The sequence below is a fragment of the Saccopteryx bilineata genome, chromosome 1 (genome assembly GCF_036850765.1).
Source record: "Saccopteryx bilineata isolate mSacBil1 chromosome 1, mSacBil1_pri_phased_curated, whole genome shotgun sequence".
Taxonomy (NCBI): domain Eukaryota; kingdom Metazoa; phylum Chordata; class Mammalia; order Chiroptera; family Emballonuridae; genus Saccopteryx; species Saccopteryx bilineata.
Genome location: NC_089490.1, coordinates 227449181 through 227462509, shown reverse-complemented (window position 1 = coordinate 227462509; position 13329 = coordinate 227449181). Strand labels below are relative to the sequence as shown.

The window sequence follows — 13329 nt, the reverse complement described above, 5'->3', positions numbered from 1 at the left end:
GTCTACCATGACTTAGTTTCGCTGTATGTAGGCAAGCTCACGATGGCATTCCTATCAGTGAGGCAGGGATGAGCAGTGGTGGAGAGGAGAAATGACCTTCCTTGTCACTATTCACACACACGGTTCTGTTCTCTGAAATGTACATGATAAATCAGACTTCCTAATGTGCTACAGAAGGAAGGCTATACCAACAACTAGACCTGTATTCAAAGACTACATCAACCAGGCATCTGAGAAACATAAAAGGGCAACTACTCTACTCTACTGGAAAAGCATGTCACCAAAGGCAATTCCTGCATATCCTCTAAAATCAAATAGATTCATCTTTCAGTCACTTTAGAAACTAAAAGCACCTAATCACTCAAAAAGGTCTGGTTTCTTTGGGGTGCTTAAATAATAGTGTCCTCAGCAAACTCTGTCACCACCAGACAAAAAATAAAATGCAAAATTAGATCTAGATTTAGGCTAACAGAGATTTGTGACAATATAAGGTCTATCTTTGCATTTTCTTTATTAGATTTCTTTGAGTCAGGTTTGCTTTTCAGGAGGCAAAAATAAGGCAAATAGCTCAGAAAGAAAAGGCAAAAAACTCTTCAGCCTCTAAGGAAAATAGCTTCTTTCATTTCTAGGAGTCCTTTCCAGTGATCGGCAAACCGCAGCTCATGAGCCACATGCGGCTCTTTGGCCCCTTGAGTGTGGCTCTTCCACAAAAGACCACATGCCCTAATTAAGTTAATAGCAATATACCTACTTATATAGTTTACGTTTCAAAAATGTGGCTCTCAAAAGAAATTTCAACCGTTGTACTGTTGATATTTGGCTCTGCTGACTAATGAGTTTGCTGACCACCGCAACTGTCTCATAAACTGAAAAAAAAAGTTCTATGTTTCAGACTTGTGTTATAAACTTAGTTGTGATAATAAAGTATGCCTAGCTAAGGAATACTGAATATTCCTGACCTCGACACATGACCACTTGCAGAAACATGAATTAGCTAATCTTGTTGCTTGGCAGGATCTTTTCTAACTTGATTATAATTAGAAGTTTCAAACTGAGAGTTTCAAATAAATCTTTCTACTTTACAAATTCAAAAATTTAGGTTTTATTTTGTTCTCTCATAAACATTGCAGTCTTTTGTCTCCAGCTCCTTTTCAGTGTAAAACATGTTTCTTTCAAAAATTACATTTACAAAATACAGGATGTCACTGAGACTAATGGGAAAATGTGGCTCTATTCTGTAATATCGTTCAGCATTAAATTTCTCGAGAGTGCTAATGGTATTGGGATTATATAGGAAACGTGTTGGTTCTTAAGAAAAATGCAAAAGCCTTTATAGTGAAGCAGCAAATATTTGCAAAATGCCTTCCAACTCTTCCAAGGGAAAAAAAGTGCAGATGTGCACATAAAGAGTTCAAGCAAAAGTGGCAAAATGGTAATAACTGCTAGATTTATGTGATGGCTATAAGGGTGCTCACTGTACTGTTCCTTTAACTTTTCTGGAGTTTTGAATCTTTCAAAATAAAAATAAAAATTGGGACAACTAAAAGCTATCTGAAATTTCAGACAACCCGGCTGCTAACAGCACAGGGTAGGGGTTGAGATACTCGCTGGGGACAAGGCAAAGGGGCCAGTGCTTGTCCAGCAGCAGGAGGAACACAGGCAGGTGTTGTATTTGCTCCACTGTGTAAGTTCAAACCTACCATCCATTTCTTTTCTCCAATAAAAACGTAGGTGTCAATTTCTTTTTAGATAAAAATGTAATATCAAACTGGGGGGGGGGGGGATTGATACCTGGAGATAACAGGTGACTTGCTGCCGTTCATGGTGTTTGTTCTTTCCCAAGGTTTTCTTGTTGGTTCTTTAAAAACAAAGAATGTAAGTTATTGAATATCCTAACACACTCCCAGCGTTAATATAAAACAAATGATATCAAATACCACTATCAAGGTTTATGTAGTATTATAGGTAAATAAGAAAATTTTAATTCAGTTCTGAACTTTAATTAAAATCTAAGATAAGGATTCTAATTTGAACAATTTCAGACCATAAAATAAGAAGAATAAACAAACAAGTGTAACAAGTTTCCCTAGGATATACTTAGATTGTTAAATCTAAAATACTATAATTCTACACATTGGATGGAAAGAAGTCTCTGTAATAAAGATAGGATAATCAGAATAAGAGTAGGATATTGCTAATTAGTTAGAATGAAATAGTATAAATTATTTTAAATTAAGAGAAAATATAAATTTATTAGACTGAGACAGTATAACCATACTATTTTAAACTATTTTTGTGCCAACAGTAAAACAAAAAGTAAACCTATAATGTGTTCGTAAACTTTGATCTTTAATCTAAATTCAAATAGTCATCTTGGAAAAAATTCAAACAATTCAAAATAAAATTCAGAACCATGCAATTCTATTGCATTTCCTTCATTCTCAAAGAAACCAGTTCTTGGGACTTAGCAGATAATTCCAGTTAAATGTAAGTTCACTCTAAACTCCTACTACAACAGATATTATGTAGTGGCTCACTGGTCAGCAGTTGTGCTTTGAATTGTTTCTCTAATTTGGGCTGAATCACATATACCATCACTGGCCTCATTAAATGACTTGCTGAAATCAGGAGTGGAATCTTGTCATGGAAGAAAGCATTTGAGTCACGTGAGAATCAAGTCTAAGTAGGAACTGTGATCTCAGTGAACAGTGTTAACTAGGAAACTCAATTAGAATCACCAAGGTTGGAAGGGTGGGGCAGACAGTGTGAGCCAGGTTGATGGAAGCTCAGATATGGTGCCTGCCTGCTGATTCTGTGGGGGAGGACACATCAAAGGAAGAATGGCCTCCTCCAGCATTTCCGTCTGGCAGAAAGCTGTCCCCCACAGCTCTCGCCCTGATGCTGGGACAATTCAGATTCCTCCCCATGGCTCTGGTGCCTTTCAAGCTGCTGCCCCAGCTCTGGAGTTCAGGGGGAATGAGTCCGAGCAAGCCCGTGTGCGGGCTCTTTAAGATGAACTGTCTGGCACTGACTCCAACAGCCTCCATCTCCCTCAGCCTCGGTCCCACTGGTTTTAATAGCCAGAAGTTCTGAGGACTTCTCTTCCTGGCACTGGAACCCTGGGCTGGGGGGCCTAGTGTGGGGCTGGGACCCCTAGGCCACCTCCACATCTAAAATCTCTCCCACTTTTTATCTGCCACATGTGGGTGTGGGACCAGCCCTTTTCCATGTCTCTGCCCCTTCTACCAGTCTTGATGCGACTTCTTCAACTCCCCAGCAGTAGGACTTCCGTTCAGCTCGATTTCAGGCAGTTCTGAATGATGGCTGTTCTGTACTTTAGCTGTAATTTTGATGTGGTTGGGGGAGGAGACGAGAAGCACATTTACCTATACCGCCATCTTTCCTGGTGTTCTAGATTTCTGTTACATTTAGTAAGCTAGGTGTGAAACTTTAAAGTCATCATTCATCTTACGTTCCTCATCAATCGATCAATCATCAATTTCTCCCTTTAAAATTATACTTTGTATTTTTTCTTCTGTGTTTTAACAGCTAACACATTTTTCTAAATGACCACTGTTTTACCTGGTGAGTGCAACATTTATGGGTTTATGGCCAAGAGAAAAAGAAAAAAACAACCACCACAGAGCTGACCAGGGGACATCAAATAATCAGATAAGGAGGTCCAAAAGGGACAGAAACAGGAAACACATCCAAGAGACACATGCCAAAGTAGGCAAAAAGAGGGAAGTCCTGAATAAAATTGAAGGACAGACAACTGGACAGGCATGGGGCGGGGGTGGGCGTGGCCTTCAGGACATTGTCACTGAAAAAGGCAACGGAGAAAGGAAGGTATCATTCTATGATGCGGTGTATAGCGATTGCTAATGTTTAACAGCTGGCTGAGGTCTTTTTCAGCCAAACCATCTTTCAATCTTGAAAGAGCTGCTTTGGTTTTGAGGAGGAGCAGTTCCGTTCAGCTGTGCAGGAAGAGACGCTGCCCCCGCTCTAAGAAGGCTCCGGGTCGGTTTCGGGAGGAAGGACCAAGGCTGGTTTCCTACATCAGGTCTCTGGAAACACACTGGACCATCACTGAGATGGTTTCCCTATCTCGGTCCTTCCAGATTCCTACGTCACACTGCTCACAACTGCCCTTGTTAATGTTCCTAAAACCTTTTCAGTTGATTGTCAACTCACTCCTTGCAGGACTGAAGTCTAAATTCCTGATCATTTCATAAAAAGCTTTCAACATTTTGGTTCTAACTCACTTTTCTACCTTTCTCCAATACTCCTCAGAAAGCATTCCCACTCTGGAAAGGCGAGTCCGACTGCTTCCCAGTCTCCCCTCACTCATCTCTGGCGCCCCATCTGCACAACATCACTCCTTCTACATTCAGTCAACCTCAATGCTCCTCCACGCAGAGTCAAGTGTCACTTTTCTGAAGAGATGAACCAGGTGACTCCAAACTGTACAGTGTCCTCCTTTCTTTGACACATTATTTATAACATTCATGTGGCTGTAAAAGATTAACTTTTCATTTGTGTGCCCTGCTGGACGAGATTCTGGTGTTCAGGCCTCTCTGGCCTGTCACGTGTCTGGCACAGTGCCAATTAAAAACAAAATCAGAAGTATGTTTTCTAAAAAGTGTAATTCAGAAGCAGCTGGTAGTCTCCAAATGGAAATACGTGGGAGACGGAGAAGGAAAGGGAGAGAAAGAGAGTGTGTGTGAGGTACTTAATGATATATATATATATATATATATATATATATATATATATCTCTAGCACTTAATGAACACTATATCCATCATGAGAATAGGATATTATTACATACTGACACATCATTTCTTTGTATTTGACTAAAAGAATAGGGAGGTAGACAGTCCACCTCTTTATCTATCTTTAAGAATCAATTATTTAAAATAATTTTACTTCCCTCTCATCTGGTAAGGTATTTTCTTTGTTTTGGTGAATAACGTCAAGTCATTATTAATAATGCAAACAAAATGTGTAAAAATTAAGGTTTTCAAAGAGTCATCAGAGAAAATCCTAGGGTTTTAATGGGTCTCCCAATTAAAAAAAAAATTAAACAGCTGTTTCTGGGATAACAAAAGACAAAGAAAAGAAAAGTCAGTGCTTGCAGTGTGAAGAAAAACTTGAACATTTTAGCGACTAAGCACAGTCACTTGATCCAAACATGGGAAATGGGGAGTATTACTACATAGAGTATATGTTTATCAAGGTTAAAATACATCTCTTGAACTTACCAGGTGTACTTGTTGACGAGGCCCTAGAAGTTACAGGCTCTGCATCTTCCTAAATACAAACATATATATTAATAATATCACAAACCTGTCGTACATAGTGAGTGTGTATACTTCCGTTTCCAATAGTCTTTCTGCCATCTTCCATTCTGTCCTTCGGCGATCTCTAGTCTTCCTTCTCCTTCCTTCCTAGCCATTCCCCTCTGGCACCCTGCAGCTCCTCTCCTTGTGTCCTCACTGAGAACAGCACCAGCCAATGCTATCAGGCCCGACGCAGAGACGGACTTGAGGAATGGCATCACTGAAGGCCAAATGTGGCAGGAAAAACAATTCTATTATATATCTGCTAAATGCCAACCTACAGAACAGATAGAGCAGCACCTGCCCAGCTGAACTGGGCAGGGGGCACAGCTAACCACCACAAGGCTCCTAGGGGAAACATCTGAACACTGCGTATTTAGTCTAATTCCTTCACTTTAAATGCAAGGAAACAGAGACCCTAAGGGGAAAAACCAACACCAAAACCAAAACAACTAGTAAAAGATCCCCCCACTCATTTAACGGCAGACTTAGGTACAGAATTAAACTCTAGGACTTAGGACTTTCCCCACAACGTCCTGTACTCAACCCATTTTACTAGAAATATTAAAAATATATATATAAATAATACTCATCCCAAACTATTTATAATATCTGAAGAGTAAAATAAATTAAGCAATTTTAAGTTCATATTAAGTTCAAACCAATCTTTGTCACATCCTGGATGAGCTGTGCCTGGACTTCACACTTCCAGGTGCATAGGCTATCTTTATTAACTTACATTTTTATCCTCTTTTTGTTCTGCCTCTATTGTTGATCCCTTTTCAGCAATTCTTCTCCTAAAAATAAGGTAAATCAGATTTTTTTAAAAAAAATCATCTAACTCTTGGTATAAAAACTATTGCAAAAAGGAAGAACTACATCTAGTTAAATTACATTTGGGATAAAATTAACATAATATTCTCAGTTCTGGACACATCCACACTATTTCTCACTTACCTCCTGGCCAGCAGGGCACTCATTTCTTCCATTAAACCACTACCCCCTAAAGGAAGGGGTCCATTTCCACGATTCGTGTCTGTTTTGGATGAGGCCGTATTCACACCAATGGTATTGCCCCCACTTGGGAAAGAGGCATCCTCCATCTTAATCAAACACACATAAACAGAATAAACTCCTATGTTAAACAATATTGTATCTACTATATATTTAAAAAAGAAAATATATCAGCACTAATTTTAATAAAAATATCTATGTTTAATTCTTAAGAGCCAATGGATTGAATAGTATTGACCTGTTATAGCAATAGAAGTTTTCTCCAAGTTAACATCACCAATAATAGGGAAAACTATATATATTACATATACCTGTGTGTGATACATAGAAAAGGATGTATTACTTTAGTTGTAAAAAATGCATAACCTGTCCCCCAAATGCATAACCTGAATCTAATCTTGAGGAAACAGCAGATAAAACTGAAGGGTAAGCAACAAAATAATGGTCTTCAAAAATGTCAATATCATGACAGATTGAGGAACTGTTACAGACTAAAGCAAGTGAAAGAGACACAACAACTAAATATAATGGGTGATCTTAAACTAGAAAAATACTGCCATTAAAGGCATTATTGGATAATAGGTGACATCTAACTAGATCATAGATAAATTTTCCTGATTTTGATAATTATAATGTGGTCATAGGTGAATGTCCTTGTTAACTGGTGAGTTTGGGTGATGGGTTTACAGAAATGATATTATTCCTACAACTTTTCCATAAATTTAAATTCTTGCAATGTTTTTAAATCAATGAAGTTATTAATATGACTCATAAAACTAGAGCAAAATTAATTCAGTATTTTAGTTATCAAGAAAAAACAGATACACATAAAAAAAACTACAGGAATTTGGAAGTGCATTTACCCGTGACACTTTCCTAAGTTTCGCTCCAGCAATTGCAGCTGCCAGTCCAGTTAAGGGGCGATTGTCTTCTGACATGGATCCCGCAAAAAATCCAGATGCAGGCAGGGGAGGAGCAGGAGGTGGAGGGGGAAGGGGTACTTGGTTAGGGAGAGGGGGTGGAGGCGGGGGAGGGGGAGGCCCTGAGGACGGAAGTGGAGGAGGAGGTGGGGGTCCTGGGGGAGGAGGAAGTGCCCCTAAAGCCTGGGCAGGACCTGGGGGGAGTGGCGGAGGGGGTGGAGGTGCAGGTGGTCCCAAGACAATGCCTGAGAAAAAGAAATGTGAAATGAGACCATCAACAGTAGAGCTAAATGGAAGCACCTCCTGTGGAACCAACTCAAACATTTACTACATATTCACGAGTTCGATTTATCATAATGATGAAAGTCTAAGTCAGTACTAAAAAGTTACTAATATGTAAAGCCAAAGTGTACAACTACTGACTTTAATGTTAGAGCTTTATCAATAGAGCTATGCAACAGATCATCTAATTAGAATTTCTTTTGTATTTGTGGGGACTTAGTAAACACACAAAATAAATGATTATAAAATTTGGAAGAGCGTCGACCTGGCGTGCAGGGGTCCCGGGTTCGATTCCCGGCCAGGGCACACAGGAGAAGCGCCCATCTGCTTCTCCACCCCTCCCCTTCTCCTTCCTCTCTGTCTCTCTCTTCCCCTCCCGCAGCCAGGGCTCCATTGGAGCAAAGTTGGCCCGGGCACTGAGGATGGCTCTGTAGCCTCTGCCTCAGGCACTGGAGTGGCTCTGGTTGCAGCAAAGTGACGCCCCAGATGGGCAGAGTATCACCTCCTGGTGGGCATGCCGGGTGGATCCCGGTCGGGCGCATGTGGGAGTCTGTCTGACTGCCTTCCCGTTTCCAACTTCAGAAAAAATGCAAAAAAAAAAAAAAAAAAATGGAAAAGAGGTAGCATCCCTGAGAAAACAAACCACTGTTCACAATGGCAGTTACCGTATTTCTCCATGTATAAAACATACCCTTTTCCAAAAAATTTGGGGTCTAAAAATTGGGTGCATCTTATACAGTGGTTGTAGATTTTTTTTTTACTTGCATTTCCTGCTCTTTCACGTAGATGAGAAGTTGTGTGAATTTTATGATGAGTAAAACTTGAGTTCAATAACTTTATATAATACATTTTTTTCAAAGTTTGGGCCCCAAAATTAAGGTGTGTCTTATACGTGGGAGCGTCTTATACATGGGGAAATACAGTAAGTACGGTACTATTTGAGATAACAGACCCCATAGAATCTGTGTAAACCTTAAGTGTAGAAAAAATAAATTCCCCACTATTGAAGATATGCAAAGTGGCTAGACTGAGAACATAAAAGATGGCATGAGCATCTTAAATTATTAAATGTCAAATTCCAACATGTAGCGTGAATTGACAATCACTGAAGGTAAGGAATCTACTAGTACAAAGTAAAATCTCAAAATAACTACCTGAAATCATTAAATGACATAGAAGTTAAAGTACAGAGGTTTTTTTAGCCTAGAAGACAAGGGGTAACATAAAAATGTCCAACTCTTCTAAAATCACAGAATGAACAAGAACTTAGTATCAGAAAACAGAACTAGTAGGTATTCCCTTCCTTAAGGCTTAAAGGGGGTGTTTTAGGACAAATAAAATGCTATTTGCACAACAGGAGGTACATCATTTGAAACTGCTACCTTTAAGCAGTTACTCAAGCTGAAAACATAAGTTGCTCCAAGAAGGGGTCATCAGAGCTCTAAGGATACAACTCGTTGCCGTGGGACCTGATCAGGCTAACTGTTCCTCTGCTGTCCAGCATGACTGTCACAGTGAGACTTTACTAGAATATTGACTTCATATTTATGAAAATCTGAGAAGTCAACAAGAAAAATATATACATAGCAATAATGAGCCTTTATTACTTTATTTTGACAACTAAGACTTTTAAAAAGAAGTGTTTATACCCAGACTATAACGTTGTTTCTTTGTCAACATCGATTTGTTGTCCTATTCCTTCCTGAAATTCCTGCTAAATTCTATTGTAAAAGGGGGAGGAGGGGTTGCTAAGCATCTTCTTATTTACTTACAGAGCCAGGTCCTTTTCTTCTTACAAATAATCCATACTTAGAAGATTACATCCTCCCTCCCCTGTTACCATGACAGCAAGGTGCTGCCTCGGAAGAATAACTACAGAAGAGGCTGCTTCTTGTAATTCTGAACCACAGAACCCACTGGGGCAGATACCGACCTGCTAACCCTCTCCACCACCTCCCGCAAAGTCAGGCTGCTCCACAGGGTTTGGGGGCACCATCCTGAGAGTCCAATATGGGAAGCTCAGCCCGGGAAAGAACAACCAAAATGAAACATGGCCCAAGACTGAAGGATACTCTAGGATAATATATGTCATGACTACAGCTGGACACTAAACATATCTCTAAAGTTTTCCAGAAATGAAAGGAAGACAAGTTAGATCACACATTTACCGTGTAGATCAAGTGTGTCATGTAACGTTTTCTCAGTGAAGTTTAAAAGAAATGTATTAAGGAGGTTTTTAAATACTGGAAAAATACTTCCGATTTCGATCCTGCTGAAGATACCAAGATCTAGTTCAATATGGAAATTCTTCATCTTGGGCCTCCAAATGCAATTAGTCCAACAGAAAAGAAAACCATTTTAATTTTGAAATTAGAAAAAACATTGTACTATGGCATATAGATGCTTAATGAGGGAAACCACCCTCCCCTCTCCCAGGTGGCTGGCACAGTCTTTCCCAGGGCCCCGCTGCCAGCCACGGGGATGGAGCCTTACCCGGTGGGGCTGGAGTCTCGGCCGGCTGAGAGGCTGCCCGCAAGCCTGGCTCTGAAGCAGAGGAGTCTCCCAGCACAGAGTTTAAAGGAGTCTCCACAGAGGCAGAGGCGGCTGCAGAGGGAGAAGGGAGAACACTGGGCTTGGATGAGGGAGTTGAGGCAACAGGGGTGCTTGGAGGAAGAGAGGCTTGAGGTCCACAGTGCAACAGAGGTGCGAGGGGAGGCAGTGGAGGCGGTGGAGGCGGCAGTGCTGGCCCTGAGGTAGGCGGTGGAGACACTGGAAATGTGACCGAGTCAAGCAGCCCATTGGGTGCTGTTGGTGACGCAGGCATTTGGGGCACAGGAGAAGAGACACAAGCAGGGAGGACGGGCCTTGGGCCAGTCGCTTTGCCCGGAGGGCTGCTAATCATTACTGGAGGAGATGGAGGGAGGGGCGAGAAGTTGGAAGTAGACCAGGCACAGGGCTTCGTAGCTGGAGGCTGAGGAGAGGGTGTGCTCACAGGAGAAGAAGGCCGAGAGTTTTTGTTCAGAGGACGAGGAACTGTAGCATAATGGGGAAGAACAGGGTGGAAGGCTGACCCTAACGAGGTTGCAAAACGTGTCGCTGAGTGTCGAAGTGGTGGTGTAGGGGGTGTGGAAGTAGGTGGCAAAGCGGTCACTACAGCATAGTCAGGAGTGGCCTCTGCTCCTGGAGCTGAGATGACTTTAGCGTGGGATGGAGGAGGTGCTGGAGGAGGCTGGCAACTGGCATACTCAGGAGGTGGCGAGCTATACAGGGAGCTGTCGGAAGGTGGCGCTGGACAGAGGTGGAAAGCGGCAGCAAGAGACAGGATAAAAAAGGAGAGAGAAAAAGGGAGCTAGTAAAGCCACAACACCAGCATTCAGACAAAATGTATAAAAGTAGACTACAGTTAGTACAGAGAATTAGGCACGTGTGCAAATCACCAAGTCCACCCGAGAATGACTTCACTCCTCAAAGCATTTTGGGATCCAGGAGGATGAAATAAGTTTTCTATCTCACCAGTAGATTGATGAATTAAATGGATTAGCTTATCCTTCCCAAGAAGAGCACAATACCTGTAGTCTAAATTTTTCTTCTTTAGTCCACCAAAAAGACATTAAGATTATACAAATAAGGACTACAAAGAGAGTAAGTTCAGCTGTTGTTTTTTCGTAAAAAAAAAAACCAACAAATTGCCAAACTGGCAAACATTTATGATAAAGGGCCAGGATCCCCCTTTAATTGCTTACTTGTGGAAAAGTTTCATTTTGTTGGCTATAACCCCAGAAAATAATCAGGCAGGTAAAGGCAAATAATTAACTCAAACAACAAACCAATCAACTAACATTTAAGGAACCCACACTGAGACTTTTCATAGAGGCCACATGAAATAAAAACTAATCCTAAAATTCTATTAATAAATATTCATTTTAATGAACCCAACAAGACCTCAAACTTCCAGTCATGTCTTAACCCATGAGTCTATCCATAAAAATTCCATCATTTAGTCAATTTTATAATACTAAAAAATAATTTAAATAACCGGTCAGTTTTAGGGAAAACATTTTTCACCCACTGTTTTTATTTCTTCCTTCAAAAAACTGAGGAATACAATCAAGCACTGTCTTGCTGAATGGCACTATACTACTACAGTATCCAAGACAATTTAAGCAACCTCAAAAGGGAAATATAGTCCAAGTTCCCGATATAAAAAAATTTCATACAAACTTAGTCTTTATAGGCCCTTTACGGGGAGTCAGAAGAACAAGAATGCCCGAATAACCCCCCCCCTCCGCTTTTCCCTAAGTCTCCAAGGAATAAGCATGACAGAGAAATAAAAGGTTACCGTAGCAATTACTGCATATTTTTCGTCATTTCCGATCCTATTTCCTTCACCCCAAGCATCTCAAAGGTGAAGTACCCTACTGTACGACTCTGCCAGGCGCTGCGCCCAGCAGCCCAGCTGACACAGAGAACTCAGAGCAACGTGTGAACGTCTTACCAGTGCTTGCGGCTCTCCGCTCTCGCTCCCACTCCAGCTGCTCCAGCTCTAGCTGTTCCTGGCGCTCCCGCTCCTGCCTCTCGCGCTCCAGTCGCTCCAGCCGCTCCCGCTCTTGCCTCTCTCGCTCCAGGCGGTCCAGCCGCTCCCGCTCCTGCCTCTCTCTCTCCAGCTGCTCCTGTTCCAGGCGCTCCCTCTCCAGCCTTTCCCTCTCTGACCGCTCTCTCTCCACTCTCTCCCTTTCCATCCTTTCTCTCTCCAGCCGTTCCCGCTCCAGCTCCTTCTGTCGCTGCTGTTCTTGAAGTTGCCTGAAATTTGAAAAAATATAAATAAAATGAAAAATATGCACCTATGGCTACGCATCATGAGAAACCTATTTCTTTCCTGAGGAACCGATGTGAACCTCTCGTTTCAATTCAAACACAAAGTGACGGAGAGCGAGCCATCATCTCTCCCCATGTGAAGAAAGGCTCCTTTGGATAAAAGGGACCTATCAGTTTAATACACGTAAATGAAAAGAATTCCTCTCAGTGGGATCATTTTTGATTGACTGCTTCAGCACATTACACTAATATCTCATTTTATTCTGTACTTTTCGTGTATAAAGGTAAATGGTTGCACAGATAAAAGGGCTTTCCAAATAAGGGATTATACCATTTTAATGACCAAGACATTTTAATCACTCAATGAAAGAATTTCTAAATTTTAATTGCCTTCCTAAAACATGACATGAAATCTTCATTGTACTAGTAATACATTATCATTTTAGAAAATACAATGGCTGGTCACAAGAATAGCTTTACAGAAGTTTCCTAAACAAACAAACACCCCCCCCACACACACACACAATTAAGTGAGAAGAAAAGAAATAAAGTTTAAGTCATCTGAAGTCTCATATCCAGAGGGAACTACAGTGTGTTCGTAAAGTCATGGTGCACTTTTGACCGGTCACAGGAAAGCAACAAAAGACAATAGAAATGTGAAATCTGCACCAAATAAAAGGAAAACCCTCCCAGTTTCTGTAGAATGATGTGGCAGCATGTGCGCATGTACAGATGATGACGTAACACCGTGTATACAGCGGAGCAGCCCACGGCCATGCCAGTCGAGATGTGGATGGTATAGAGGAAAGTTCAGTGTGCTCTGTGGCTCGTTAAATTCGAATCTGTGACCAAAGTGCAACGTGAATATCGGCGCGTTTATAACGAAGTGCCACCACATAGGAATAACATTACTCGTGTGGGATAAGCAGTTGAAGGAAACCGGCAGTTTGGCGGAG

General features: G+C 41.2%; 1 protein-coding gene across 6 annotated transcripts in view; it reads right to left on the bottom strand.

Annotated features, from left to right (window-relative positions):
* Positions 1 to 13329, bottom strand: part of ENAH (ENAH actin regulator) — a 144098-nt gene that overhangs the window by 12959 nt on the left and 117810 nt on the right. For 4 of the 6 annotated variants that reach the window (XM_066237418.1, XM_066237445.1, XM_066237437.1 and 1 more), the window contains 7 exons: positions 12054 to 12358; positions 10052 to 10846; positions 7220 to 7521; positions 6300 to 6445; positions 6082 to 6139; positions 5265 to 5313; positions 1792 to 1858 (listed from right to left, as the gene is read on the bottom strand). In XM_066237418.1, coding sequence (XP_066093515.1) covers positions 1792 to 1858; positions 5265 to 5313; positions 6082 to 6139; positions 6300 to 6445; positions 7220 to 7521; positions 10052 to 10846; positions 12054 to 12358 — 1722 coding nt within the window. The remainder of the gene's footprint in view (positions 1 to 1791; positions 1859 to 5264; positions 5314 to 6081; positions 6140 to 6299; positions 6446 to 7219; positions 7522 to 10051; positions 10847 to 12053; positions 12359 to 13329) is intronic. The other 2 variants (XM_066237454.1, XM_066237463.1) reach the window with 1 other exon arrangement.